At 39.6% G+C, this 15,324-nt stretch overlaps 1 protein-coding gene across 3 annotated transcripts in view; it reads left to right on the top strand.

Moving 5' to 3' along the window:
- LOC126297785 (regulator of nonsense transcripts 2-like) overlaps positions 1 to 3,670 on the top strand; it is a 199,061-nt gene extending 195,391 nt beyond the window's left edge. For all 3 annotated transcript variants that reach the window (XM_049988981.1, XM_049988982.1, XM_049988980.1), the window contains one exon: positions 886 to 3,670. In XM_049988981.1, the coding sequence (XP_049844938.1) occupies positions 886 to 996 (111 nt within the window). In that variant the 3' untranslated portion in view covers positions 997 to 3,670. The remainder of the gene's footprint in view (positions 1 to 885) is intronic.
- Positions 3,671 to 15,324: the final 11,654 nt, after the last annotated feature.

Here is a 15,324-nt window from a genome sequence, read left to right as displayed (position 1 = left end):
TCCTCCATATGAAGTCCTACTACAGTCTTCTGGAAGTGCAGATTGATTATGGGGCTTGTCGTACAATGAGTGACAACATGGCTAGAATGCAAGGATCCACCAGTGCTGCCATACAGAGGACCGTTGACAGTGGGTGTCTGTTTCTCCAGGAGAGGGAGCAATGCCACAAGCTGTGCTGCATGCAGTTTATATTGTAGCGATTATCCTACTGGGTGGCATGTTCCAGGTTGCCAGTTCAAATCAGACCACCAGCATTTATTTGTTGTTTAGTATTTATCATTTCAGAAAGGTTCTTGATATATCTTATGTTTGTATTGTTCATGTATTCTGGGCTATTCTCCATTCCTCGAGTTCTGTTCTATTTTTTCTTTGTTATTTGAATTAAATTTCCTGTCAGTGAGGTGACCTGTCTTAGCTGTCTCACCCTGTGTATTAATTTGTGTGAAAATTTGTATCACTTTTACTGTCAGAAGTAGAAACAATGGAAAATAAAGAAGAAGGACAAAGTAAGGTTAGGTTAGGTTAGTGTTCTTTAACGTCCCGTCGACAACGAGGTCATTAGAGACAGAGCGCAAGGTAGGGAAGGATGAGGAAGGAAATCGGCCGTGCCATTTCAAAGGAACCATCCCGGCATTTGCTTGAAACGATTTAGGGAAATCACGGAAAACCTAAATCAGGATGGCTGGAGACGGGATTGAACCGAATCTCGGGATCCTCCCGAATGAGAGTCCAGTGTAAGGACAAAGTAACACCCCCACGGAGTGCATTTTAGACTATCCATTTAACTATAAACAGAATTTTCCATTATGCTTCCTGTAGATCTCAAATGTAACATGCTGGTTATTATTTTGAAATTTTGTTTTATAAGTGCACTTTCTGCTTCAGGCACAACGTCCAGCCTTCATGAACCTCAACCGTGAACGAAGACATAAATATCAGCACCCAAAAGGTGCACCAGATGCTGATCTCATATTTGGTCCAAAGAAAGTAAGATGAGAAGTGTTTGGAAACTAAGTAGCGGATGCAACTTGGTTTACAGAATCGCCGTGTGTTTGTAAGATCAAAGTCTTGTTTGTTAATCTACATTGCAAGGTGGTTGTGTATCTTCCTGTTTCTTATTCTTTACATATCTGTGGCTCATTTGTTTCATATTAATTTATAAATATTGTATACATTTGAGAGCTCTTTTATGTTATTGTAATAAGTGACGATCTGTATGTATGCAGGAATATGGAGTTTGTTGCTATATGAGTGGTGGAAAAGATTCTGCTGATCATGTTTGTTCTGGTTACATGCAGAATTAACTGTTTAATGCATGACACTGTAAATACCTTTTGGTTGTAGTGCAATAAAAAGACTGTTTTAAAAAGTAAAAAAACGTACTGATTATGCTGTCTTATCTATTTTCTGTGGCTTGAAATGCAAGTTTATCTGAAACAGTGGCTTCTTCAAAATGATTTAATTTATTTGTGAATAAATGTATAAATTAGAAAAAAATAATTTTTTATGTTAGTTGGCTGCAACAAAACATAACAGGAGCCAGTAGAAATGCTATGTCAGGTCTGAATTATGCTCACTTATGAATATAAGATTGTGAGAGAGTGATGTGGGAACAAAAACCCATTCAATACCAGAAAGGCTGATGTCCTGAAAAACTGCAGATAATTTCAGTGGTTGTTGAAAACAGATTATCATAATGAGCAAATGCTAGATACAGTATTGACTAATCTGATATTAAGTGTGTAGCTTTTATGCCCTGGTGGGAAACTCTTATAATTTTGGTATTAATTATCTTCATTAATTAGATTAATAATCTCTCATCTTTCTGCCTTTTCTTCATTGGATTATGATATGCATGTGTACAGTGAATGTTGCTGGAAAGTATATGTTTGCTTATTGGTCCATCCATTATATGTCTGGTTTTTGGAGCTCCCTCTAAATTATAACAAGTAGTGTATGCAATGATTTTATAATGCTTATAGCCTGTTTGTTCACCTTAATGTCTTTCAATTGGCTGACTGTAAGCCCTACCTGGTTGTTGACAAATACACTATTTCCCTTAAAGATTGTGCTCCTCTGTTGTGTGTGAGTTGGACCACTCATCTTTATTAAATTTGTACAAGTTCTGTTCAATATCATAGACACCTGTTACTGTGACAGTTGTTTTGCACTCAGCATGCTATTTTACAAGCAAGAAGCATGACAGTACAGTACAATTTATTGGTGGGACTGCAATCACAGATTCATTCTGTTTTGGCACAAATGCCTACTGACCATTCTTACTATTTGTTACAATTATTATTATTATTGTTATTATTATTTCTTCAATTTGTTCACTGACTTTTATTTCTGGCATTGGCCTTCCAAGGTTTTGATTCAGAGACCATTATCATCATCATCATCATCATCATCATCATCACCATCATCATCTCTCTCTTTCTAAAGAGAGGTCTTCTAAACCTCAATTCTGGTTGCCTTGCAGTACTGTTATGTATCAGTTCATCACTTCTGTTCATTGTTTTCATTAATCTGAATTCATAGCTTCTTGAACTGTTTGTAGCTCATTGTGACCAGTCATAGCAGATATTTCACATATTGTTGGACATTTGAGTGTTGATGGAACAGGTAACTATATTATTGTCATTAAATTTCCTGTTGTCACTTCATCTGTTGTCATGTGATCTTCATTTTTATTGTAAGCATCAGATATTTATTTTTGGTATGAGTTGTTGAATTTTCAGTAGGAATAATACATAACTGCTAGATGCTGTGTTCCTTTCTCCTCATGTAATAATTTTCTTCAAAAGTAACACACTACTATTCATTCAATTTAGTACCTTTCATTGTTAATATTTGCTGACTCTGTTACTCTATTGCTACTTCAATGCTATCAAAATGAAATTTTAAGCTCTTTTCATGTGCCTGTAGAGAAATAACAATTAATTAAATGAGGGGGGGACTGCCTTTTTTGTAAGAACACAACTATTTTGTTTACTACCCACACATTTCACCACAGTGGTATCCTCTGTAGGTTTTCCTTTTATTATTACAGAAATATACACGCATAGATTGTATGTATGATTGGAATACATTACATCATATTTTGTTGCTGTTTGTTACATATGTACTTCACATTTCTTTACATTGTGTGCCTTGTGCCCGCTAACAGAAATCAACCACAGGTCTAAAGCAATAAGTGAGCAAACTTAAAATAATTTCCCCTGAATAACTCTTTCCATTCCATTGATGAATTTTTACTTAAAAACTGGTAGCCAGTAAAAAAAGAAAGAAAAATAAAAACTTTGTTTTTAAATGTAATTGTATGAGTAGGACTAAAAAAATTGTTCATTTATCTTAACACCAATCATGTATACATATCATGTAAACTCATTTGTTCCATGCTATTTCAATAAAAGAATTGTTCAAATGATGTACGGGCCATGTAACTAACTAACCATGTCATCTGCAACACAGGGATGTTAGTATGAAGTGTAAACTGAATTATCATTGGGAATACAACATTTAAAAACTATATATTCTGGTAAAATCATGGAGTGTACCCCCTTTATATGCTTACCATTGCTGTATTTGACTTGGTCTGAGCTGTACTTGCTTTTATTTGCCTGCCAAATGTGTTCTTATTGTTGTAAATAAAATAAATTATATCCCAGCCCACTGAAAAAACTTATTACTTTCTTTTGTGTGTATTTAGAAAATAAATCCTGCATTTTCTTTAAAGTACAAGTGAGATTTTTATGAAAATTTGATAAAGATAATGTTATTGCTATACTTCCACTAAAGAAAGTTATCATTTTATGATGTATGCTAAGTTCACTTTATCATGACAATAAAATGATCTGTAGAATGATTTCATAGTGTGGTAACAAACAACTCTGACAGCATTATGTATGTGTTTTTGTTATTGTAGATGGTATGTTCCATTGTGTGTGCCAACATTGTGTGTTTTAACAGGAATATATTATGAGGCTGATTCAAATATAAATGGCAATATACATTTATTGATTAAGTGTTTACACATCTGAAACCTTCAGTTTTTCTCTACATGGCCTACTGAATGTTCTACAAACTTTTTTCAGTGACTTGGAAGCTTGAACATCCCATGTATATAATAAAAAAAAATTGAGAGCATGTCAACCAATTGCACACATACTCCTCTGTAGTTGTTTCCAAGTACATTTCCACCACTTCTTCACGAGTGAAATCCTTTCTTCATTACCCCTTACTCACCATGTGGGATTATGGAGTGTAATGATCAATCCATGTCTCATGCACATGATAATCCACTTCTTGCCAGAATTGGTTCAGAAGTCTCTCTCAGATATCCAACATGACCTGTTTTTGCTGTTCCGTTAACAATTTTGGAACCCGTTGAGCACTAATTTTTCTAAGGCCAGGCTGTTAACTGATAATTGTATGAGTAAACCTAATGCTGATACCCAGTTCTGCTGCAATTTGTTCAACAATGCACTGGCAATCACCTTCAGTAAGTTCTCAAACAGTATAGGTGTTATCACCTGTGATACTTGACCTTGCGTATCGAGCATGACATTAATTTTCTAACCTTTCTCAATTGTTCTTAAAATATATAGCCTTACTGCCCGGTAACAATGGTGAAGTCACTGATGACAGTGCCCCTGAAGCAGAATTATTAAACAGGGTTTTCCAAAACTCCTTCACAAAAGATGATGAAGTAAATATTCCTGAATTCCAATCAAGAACGACTGCCAAGATGAGAAACATAGAAGTAGGTATCCTCAGTGTAGCAAAGCAGATTAAATCACTTCATTCAGGAAAACATTCTGTTGGCACCCACCTGCATATGGAGAAATGATCATCACGATAAAATAAGAGAAATCGGTGCTCCCACAGAAAAATTTAAGTGCTTGTTTTTCCTGCGCGCTGTTCAAAAGTGGAACAGTAGAGAGGCATCTTGAAGGTGGTTGATTGAACCCTCTGCCAGGCACTTTATTGTGAATAGCATAGTAATCGTGTAGATGTAGTAAACACTTGATTCTGGGACAATGTAGCATCCCAAAAATGTGCCTTTAAACAAGTTTAAATCTCCAAGAATTTAACCTCTTCATGGGCTAAAAACTTAATGATGATGTGTTGTGCAACAGATGAAGGAAACTTTTGTTCACTCATGGCTGTACTGAGGCCAGAACAGCGTGCTGCAACAAACTAAACTCCACTAACATGCTGACGTTCAACCGCCCACTTCACTATTCTGCTCAGAACTGCTTGCGCAGTACGCAGCACAGGTAATGTTTATATTTGAAGCAGACTCGTATTAACCCATCCAGATAGCCATGCGTGTTACAGTGCCACTTCTAGGTTGGGAGGAGTGCCAGCTCTGGATCAGACCTGTCTGGTGGATTAACAACTAGAACTGGTTTAGTGGCCAGCCTGGATGTGGTTTTTAGCCAGTTTCCCACATACCCCTAATTGAATACTGTGCTGGTACTCAAGTCTCACCTCAGCTTCAAGATTTGCAGACATTTATAAAACTTTCTCTCCCTTTCACAAGAACAGTACGACACACAGACTGTTGGGGTACATACATTCTGTAGTGAGGTGGCAACCAAAGGACATCCAGGCACAAGAAAAAGGAGGACAATAATATAACATTAACTTCGTACTTTCAGGGATTCTGATAGTTAAAGATTTAGCCATTGCAGTTATGAGCACATAATGATTAATTTATGTGGTGAAATTATAGGATTATTTTATTATATGATGTATGGATAAGATTTGTATGTGAATAAGTGAATATTATAAATTAGTGAAATTTTGGTTTGTGGCTTCACAGCCGGTTACTTAATTCTACAGTTGCAGAAAATTAATGCAGTTCTGGCAGTAAATTAAGATTCTAGTGTTAACAACTTTATTACTCTGTAAACACCTGCCCAGCATGTTTGAGAAAGGGAATAATAAGCTTGCTAGTGGCAGTATAATTTCAGCTTGAGTGTAGCTTTTAATAAAGCAAATCAGAAACAATTATATTGCAGTGTCTTTAGTCCACTTGCATCAAGTGCAACTCCAAAATTCGATATAGAGTAATATTTGATCTTATTTAACTAATGTGGAATGCAAGAATGAAAATACTAGCTTTGAAATTAGTCTCTTGTGCATCGTAAATAGCAGCCTACAAGAAATCGGAAATATTACTTTTGAGAATGTGATGCAGATATTGGAAAGATGATGTGTAATTGCCAGATGTCAAATATAGAAGTGTCACTTCTTGTTTCTCTCGAGTCAGGACTGCATCTCTAATTATTGGAAAGTAATTAACAAATGGGTCTTCAAATTTGAGTGATACAGTCATTGTAACTTTGTTTGATGCCACTGTGTTATATCTGCATAAAATCCACACCAACAGCACAACACATTATCATGCATAATACAATGTAGGGCATTCAAAACAGCTTGAAGTCTTGTTGGACTGGATAAAAACAGGTCCTTTGCGGTTTTCGAAGGAATCTTAAGCCATTCTTCCTGCAAAATCAAAGTAGACTGCAAAGGATCAGTAATATTGAGATCCGGTGACAGCATTGGCCAGGGGAGATGCGACAATTCCAGTTCGTGCACGATCCAAGCAGTGTGGACAGGGACCTTGTCATCTTTGAACTCTGTATAATCACTGAGGAACAAACATTATAGCATGATATTTACCAGATCATCCAAAACAGTAACATAATTCTTGGCAGTAATACAACCTTGCAGAGTACCCATGGAATAACATGATGTGGCTGCCCAAATCATCACTGAACATCCCATGGGATGTAAACTCAAACAGAAGTTGGAAACAGTGTGCAGCAAGACTCAGCTAACCATGTTACTTTCTTCCATTGCCTCATAGACCAGGTTTTATGGGTGCAGCCCCATGTCTTCCTGTTACGAGCATTTGCATCACTGATGCTTGATTTTGGAATTCCAGCTTTCCCTGAAATTCCCTGCCTATGGAGATCCCGGAAAGGATTTAAGAGTGCAATATTCAGTTCTCCAGCGACTTTTGCAGCTGTCCTCTAATTTTTAGTCACAATCCTCTTCAATGACAGTATGTCATTACCACTCAACACAAAATTTCATTCTTGTTGTTACTCATCAGATAATGTTTTTCTGCTTTCCCTGTACACAATATAAATGTTTGATATGGTGGTTCTTGAAACATCAAACACTTCAGCTACCATGGTTGCAGAAGTACTCACCATACAACTGCCAACAATATGCCTCCATTCGAAGTCACTTACCTGTGATACAATACACTGCAACTACACAAGACACTTGCAACATTTTGTGGACATTGTACAGATGCCGTTCATGGTCAAATTCAACAGTGCAACCAGCAGGCTCGGCTAGTATCTGTATTTATGTTCAAGCATTCATTTCTCATAGTGTTTCCATATTTTTGTCCAACCCCTGTATTTTGCTGCTTCGGCAGGAACTTAAGAGGACAAAATAAATTATGAATAATCCACCTCGATTGCGAAAATTCCCGGTGTTTACCCAGGTTTCAACGTGGGTAACCACGCCTTCTTCAGAACAAAGTAAAAAACAGCTTGCCTAAATGGGCATAGTCAATTTCTAAAATAAACACCCACAACGGCAGGTCCCCATAAAATTTGTTAACATTACACGGTACATCCGTACCAAGTCAATAACACTACTTAACTGTGTGTGCTGCCTCGCCCCAGCCAACGTGCGATGGGTCACAGGCTCTCCACTGCACTCTTGGAAGCTATCGCTAGAAATAATGGTTATAGTTCGCAATGCTGAAAGTTCTTACTTAAGAGGACAATTATATCCTTGCATGTCAGAAATATTTAAGTTTTTTTTTTTGCTGAATATGTCATAGCTCCCGAGACTCCATCCACACACCTTACTTCGATAAAACTCGATGCGACTATGAGACTCTATAGCTGTTAACAAATGTGGTTCTATGTTAGAAACAGACGTGCTCTTATTTACACATACATGATGAGAGATACTGTGACTCTGCTCCAGTGATCTCTATCAAGACAGACATATGAAAGGAGCTTAGAATAGAGGAAGATGACATTACCTATGATGAGAACAGGCATTAGTTGAAGCCAGAGATCAGGACAGTCTGCCGTCTTGTTGAGACCAAAACAACTGTTTCTCCCTAAAAACCCAGTATGAAACTTGCCCTCTATACGTAAAGCCACTGAACTGACAAGCCACAGCTGAGCATGTTCTTAGATACAATATTGTGCTCTGTGAAATTAAATCTTTACTTCACTCTCACAAACAAAACATACTTGCAACTCATTAATGAGTGTAATTTATCACAAATATAGTTCACTGTTCTTCAAAGATAATTAGATTACTGTGTTTGCATGTACTTTTTTATGTGAGAGAAGGCTTTGATTTCTTACTGCATAATCTGTGCCATACAGTAATACCAAGTGATTAGCAAGTAACCACTGATGTCTCATGCGAGCACTGAAATTCAGAAATAAACTCTTGTTTCAGCACTTAATCATAACTTCACTAATAATTAAATCAGTGGATTTCTGTGGTGAACTTATTGAAAGCATGTGTAGAATATAAATCTGACATTATCATATGTTCTTGTAGAATGAAAGTAGAGTGTTGATGCAAAAAACCTCAAAGATGAGCCACATTTTGTAAGAACAACACATGTTGTCTTGGCAAACTGATCAATTCTTCACTTATGCTGGATACAGTGTTAAGAACTGAAATACTCTTCAGCTATGTAATTACTCTTCTGCAAGGCCATTATCACCTAAGTCAAATGGCTATTTCACTGTTTGAGGCAACAGTTTTTGTGCTAAAGAAGCTTGATTTTCTTCCTATTTAGTGTGTTTACTTCACACACAGTGCACAACTTCCCCTTGATATGAAAAACAGTGTCATGAGGTGGTGCTTCTGTATCGAGGAAGTGTCTTTTGGCAACACTAGAAAACAAATAGATTTATAAAATTAGTATTACACGTCAAAGTTTTTGATGCATAAAAATTATTACTGTCTGGTGCAGCAGTTCCCAAAATAAAGAAAACTCTTTCAACATAACAATTAGCACAAAGCAAAATAATTTCATAGCACAAAAAAAGAATTAATATGTCAAAAATCCTCCTCCCATGAACCATGGACCTTGCCGTTGGTGGGGAGGCTTGTGTGCCTCAGCGATACAGATAGCCGTACCGTAGGTGCAACCACAACGGAGGGGTATCTGTTGAGAGGCCAGACAAACGTGTGGTTCCTGAAGAGGGGCAGCAGCCTTTTCAGTAGTTGCAGGGGCAACAGTCTGGATGATTGACTGATCTGGCCTTGCTGTGCTGGTACTGTGAACGGCTGAAAGCAAGGGGAAACTATGGCCATAATTTTTCCCGAGGGCATGCAGCTTTACTGTATGATTAAATGATGATGGCGTCCTCTTGGGTAAAATATTCCGGAGGTAAAATAGTCCCCCCCATTTGGCTCTCTGGGCGGGGACTACTCAAAAGGATGTCATTATCAGGAGAAAGAAAACTGGCGTTCTACGAATCGGATCGTGGAATGTCAGATCCCTTAATCAGGCAGGTAGGTTAGAAAATTTAAAAAGGGAAATGGATAGTTTAAAGTTAGATATAGTGGGAACTAGTGAAGTTCGGTGGCAGGAGGAACAAGACTTTTGGTCAGGTGACTACAGGGTTATAAACACAAAGTCAAATAGGGGTAATGCAGGAATATGTTTAATAATGAATAGGAAAATACGAATGCGGGTAAGCTACTACATACAGCATAGTGAATGCATTATTGTGGCCAAGATAGATACGAAGCCCACACCTACTACAGTAGTACAAGTTTATATGCCAACTACCTCTGCAGATGACGAAGAAATTGAAGAAATGCATGATCAAATAAAAGAAATTATTCAGATAGTGAAGAGGGTCGAAAATTTAATAGTCATGGGTGACTGAAATTTGGTAGTAGGAAAAAGGAGAGAAGGAAACGTAGTAGGTGAATATGGACTGGGGCAAAGAAATGAAAGAGGAAGCCACCTGGTAGAATTTTGCACAGAGCATAACTTAATCATAGCTAACACTTGGTTCAAGAATCATAAAAGAAGGCTGTATGCATGGAAGAAGCCTGGAGATACTGACAGGTTTAAGATAGTTTATATAATGGTAAGACAGAGATTTAGGAATCAGGTTTTAAATTGTAAGACATTTCCAGGGGCAGATGTGGACTCTGACCACAATCTATTGGTTATGAACTGTAGATTAAAACTGAAGAAACTGCAAAAAGGTGGGAAATTAAGCAGATGGGATCTGGATAAACTGATTAAACCAGAGGTTGTACAGAGTTTGAGGGAGAGCATAAGGGAACAATTGACAGGAATGGGGGAAAGAAATACAGTAGAAGAAGAATGGGTAGCCCTGAGGGATGAAGTAGTGAAGGCAGCAGAGGATCAAGTAGGTAAAAAAACAAGGGATAGTAGAAATCCTTGGGTAACAGAAGAAATATTGAATTTAATTGATGAAAGGAGAAAATATAAAAATGCAGTAAATGAAACAGGCAAAAAGAAATAGAGACATCTCAAAAATGAGATCGACAGGAAGTGCAAAATGGCTAAGCAGGGATGGCTAGAGGACAAACGTAAGGATGTAGAGGCTTATCTCACTAGGGGTAAGGTAGATACTGCCTACAGGAAAATTAAAGTGACCCTTGGAGATATGAGAACCACTTGTATGAACATCAATAGCTCAGATGGAAACCCAGTTCTAAGCAAAGAAGGGAAAGCAGAAAGGTGGAAGGAGTATATAGAGGGTCTATACAAAGGCGATGTACTTGAGGACAATATTATGGAAATGGAAGAGGATGTAGATGAAGATGAAATGGGAGATATGATACTGCGTGAAGAGTTTGACAGAGCATGGAAAGACCTGAGTCGAAACAAGGCCCCCAGAGTAGACAACATTCCATTGGAACTACTGACGGCCTTGGGAGAGCCAGTCCTGACAGAACTCTACCATCTGGTGAGTAAGATGTATGAGACAGGCGAAATACCCTCAGACTTCAAGAAGAATATAATAATTCCAATCCCAAAGAAAGCAGGTGTTGACAGATGTGAAAATTACCGAACTATCAGTTTAATAAGTCACAGCTGCAAAATACTAACGTGAATTCTTTACAGACGAATGGAAAAACTAGTAGAAGCCGACCTCGGGGAAGATCATTTTGGATTCCGTAGAAATGTTGGAACACGTGAGGCAATACTGTCCCTACGACTTACCTTAGAAGCTAGAATAAGGAAGGGCAAACCTATGATTCTAGCATTTGTAGACTTAGAGAAAGCTTTTGACAATGTTGACTGGAATTCTCTCTTTCAAATTCTGAAGGTAGCAGGGGTAAAATACAGGGACCAAAAGGCTATTTACAATTTGAGCAGAAACCAGATGGCAGTTATTAGAGTCGAGGGACATGAAAGGGAGGCAGTGGTTGGGAAGGGAGTGAGACAGGGTTTAGTCTCTCCCCGATGTTATTCAATCTGTATATTGAGCAAGCAGTGAAAGAAACAAAAGAAAAATTCGGAGTAGGTATTAAAATCCATGGAGAAGAAATAAAAATGTTGAGGTTCACTGATGACATTGTAATTCTGTCAGAGACAGCAAAGGACTTGGAAGAGCAGTTGAATGGAATGGATAGTGTATTGATAGGAGGATATAAGATGAACATCAACAGAAGCAAATCAAGGATAATGGAATGTAGTCAAATTAAGTCGGGTGATGCTGAGGGAATTAGATTAGGAAATGAGACACTTAAAGTAGTAAAGGAGTTTTGCTATTTGGTGAGCAAAATAACTGATGATGGTCGAAGTAGAGACAATATAAAATGTAGACTGCCAATGGCGAGGAAAGCGTTTCTGAAGAAGAGAAATTTGTTAACATTGAGTATAGATTTAAGTGTAAGGAAGTCATTTCTGATAGCATTTGCATGGAGTGTAGCCATGTATGGAAGTGAAACATGGACTATAAATAGTTTGGACAAGAAGAGAATAAAAGCTTTCGAAATGTGGTGCTACAGAAGAATGCTGAAGATTAGATGGGTAGATCACATAACTAATGAGGAAGTATTGAATAGGATTGGGGAGAAGAGAAGTTTGTGGTACAACTTGACCAGAAGAAGGGATCAGTTGGTAGGACATGTTCTGAGGCATCAAGGGATCACCAATTTAGTATTGGAGGGCAGTGTGGAGGGTAAAAATCATAGAGGGAGACCAAGAGATGACTATACTAAGCAGATTCAGAAGGATGTAGGTTGCAGTAGGTATTGGAAGATGAAGCTTGCACAAGATAGAGTAGCATGGAGAGCTGCATCAAACCAGTCTCAGGACTGAAGACCAAAACAACAACATCATGTCAAAAATTTTCAACAAATAATTTGTTACCTAGTCACAGCATTCAATTCCTGGATTATCTCAAACTTAAATATCCAATTGAAATCTACAAGGCACAGACAGCTGCTGTAGTACCCACAGCAAAGGAAAACAAGTTTATAATCAAATTCTGCCAAATAATTAACTATTGTACACTGAAATGTTACAATCATTTATGAAAAGTGTAACACAATTCACATTCTCCAAGTATGACAGAAATGATGGAAAAAGTGCGAGGGTTAGGCGGGAACACATGACGTTTTAATTCAATCAAAATGAGTTTTGCAGAACTGCTCATAACATATTGTGCTGTTTTGACTGATGTACTGTATTTTGTCACAATGCCTTGAGTCACAACCTTTCCCTTGTGCTGACCTTCATGAAAATCCAGATTTTAAGTAGAAAAGTCAGTGATTGAAAACATCGAAATGAATGCAGTAGTGCATGTTTAAACAACAAAGCATTATTTTAGCTAAAGCATTTACCTGAAGAGCAGTGCATTCGTAGGTAACACGACTAGCCATTTTTACAGAAATTTACGTTGGTTTGTATTTTGATAAATAACAATACAATACAAATACACTACTCAGTTGGTTGTAGTCTTATACATGCACTGATCAGCCAGAACATTATGATTACTTGACCTACCATCAATATAAACCCATTCAGGTGATAGCACCATCAACTTAAAAGGAATGACTGCTAGTCAGCTGTGCACATTGTGTATATAGTACACTCCTGGAAATTGAAATAAGAACACCGTGAATTCATTGTCCCAGGAAGGGGAAACTTTATTGACACATTCCTGGGGTCAGATACATCGCATGATCACACTGACAGAACCACAGGCACATAGACACAGGCAACAGAGCATGCACAATGTCGGCACTAGTACAGTGTATATCCACCTTTCGCAGCAATGCAGGCTGCTATTCTCCCATGGAGACGATCGTAGAGATGCTGGATGTAGTCCTCTGGAACGGCTTGCCATGCCATTTCCACCTGGCGCCTCAGTTGGACCAGCGTTCGTGCTGGACATGCAGACCGCGTGAGATGACGCTTCATCCAGTCCCAAACAGTCTCAATGGGGGACAGATCTGTAGATCTTGCTGGCCAGGGTAGTTGACTTACACCTTCTAGAGCACGTTGGGTGGCACGGGATACATGCGGACGTGCATTGTCCTGTTGGAACAGCAAGTTCCCTTGCCGGTCTAGGAATGGTAGAACGATGGGTTCGATGACGGTTTGGATGTACCGTGCACTATTCAGTGTCCCCTCGACGATCACCAGAGGTGTACGGCCAGTGTAGGAGATTGCTCCCGACACCATGATGCCGGGTGTTGGCCCTGTGTGCCTCGGTCGTATGCAGTCCTGATTGTGGCGCTCACCTGCACGGCGCCAAACACGCATACGACCATCATTGGCACCAAGGCAGAAGCGACTCTCATCGCTGAAGACGACACGTCTCCATTCGTCCCTCCATTCACGCCTGTCGCGACACCACTGGAGGCGTGCTGCACGATGTTGGGGCGTGAGCGGAAGACGGCCTAACGGTGTGCGGGACCGTAGCCCAGCTTCATGGAGACGGTTGCGAATGGTCCTCGCCAATACCCCAGGAGCAACAGTGTCCCTAATTTGCTGGGAAGTGGTGGTGCGGTCCCCTACGGCAGTGCGTAGGATCCTACGGTCTTGGCGTGCATCCGTGCGTCGCTGCGGTGCGGTCCCAGGTCGACGGGCACGTGCACCTTCCGCCGACCACTGGCGACAACATCGATGTACTGTGGGGACCTCACGCCCTACGTGTTGAGCAATTCGGTGGTACGTCCACCCGGCCTCCCGCATGCCCACTATACGCCCTCGCTCAAAGTCCGTCAACTGCACATACGGTTCACGTCCACGCTGTCGCGGCATGCTACCAGTGTTAAAGACTGCGATGGAGCTCCGTATGCCACGGCAAACTGGCTGACACTGACGGCGGCGGTGCACAAATGCTGCGCAGCTAGCGCCATTCGACGGCCAACACCTCGGTTCCTGGTGTGTCCTCTGTGCCGTGCGTGTGATCATTGCTTGTACAGCCCTCTCGCAGTGTCCAGAGCAAGTATGGTGGGTCTGACACACCGGTGTCAATGTGTTCTTTTTTCCATTTCCAGGAGTGTATCAGTGAGCATGCTGTCCAAGACACGTGCCCCATCTGATTTGTGCTGAGGCCAGATTATCATGGCGTGGTGGCTTGGCAGGAGCATTTCATAAACTGCACAGCTTGTTGGGAGTTCAAGTAGTGCTGTGGTGACTGTCTTAAACACGTGGCGAAACCAAGGTGAAACCATGTCCAGACTTCGTGGGGTTGGTTGGCCACCCCCTCATTACAGATGTTGGACACTCATAATAATGGGCCTCCACGGATGATAATCCATGCCTGTGCCAATGTTAACACCATGACATCGCCAATCATTGTTTGTTTTGTTTTAGGGCACAGAAACATCTAGGGTCATACACACCAATGTCATATCTGTAGAACAAGAAGACAAAGAAGAGAGTTAAAAACGACTACACATTAATCCCAATCAACAGAAGATAAGCCAGCAAAAACAGGGCTGTGGAGAAAGGTCAATAAAATACGCCATAGAGAAACAGAGGCCCTGAACTAAAAATTAAATGGCCATCACCATATTGCTACAACGGATAAAAACTAAAACGCGGTTGACAACCTGCACATTGTTCGCTAAAACTTTCGTTAACTTGGACAGCAAACACAAATGAGAACGTAAGTGGTTAAAGAAAGGGCATTCCATCAGGTAATGGCAGACCGTCAATGGTTGAGTGCAATGAGTACAAAGTGGTAGGGAAGCATCACTTAACAAATGGTGATGGCTAAAAAGACAGTGCCCTATACGCAACCC

The sequence above is a fragment of the Schistocerca gregaria genome, chromosome X, assembly GCF_023897955.1.
Source record: "Schistocerca gregaria isolate iqSchGreg1 chromosome X, iqSchGreg1.2, whole genome shotgun sequence".
In the NCBI taxonomy this organism is placed as follows: Eukaryota; Metazoa; Arthropoda; class Insecta; order Orthoptera; family Acrididae; genus Schistocerca; species Schistocerca gregaria.
Note: the sequence above shows the minus strand (reverse complement) of the source record. Positions and strands in the feature narration are given on the sequence as shown.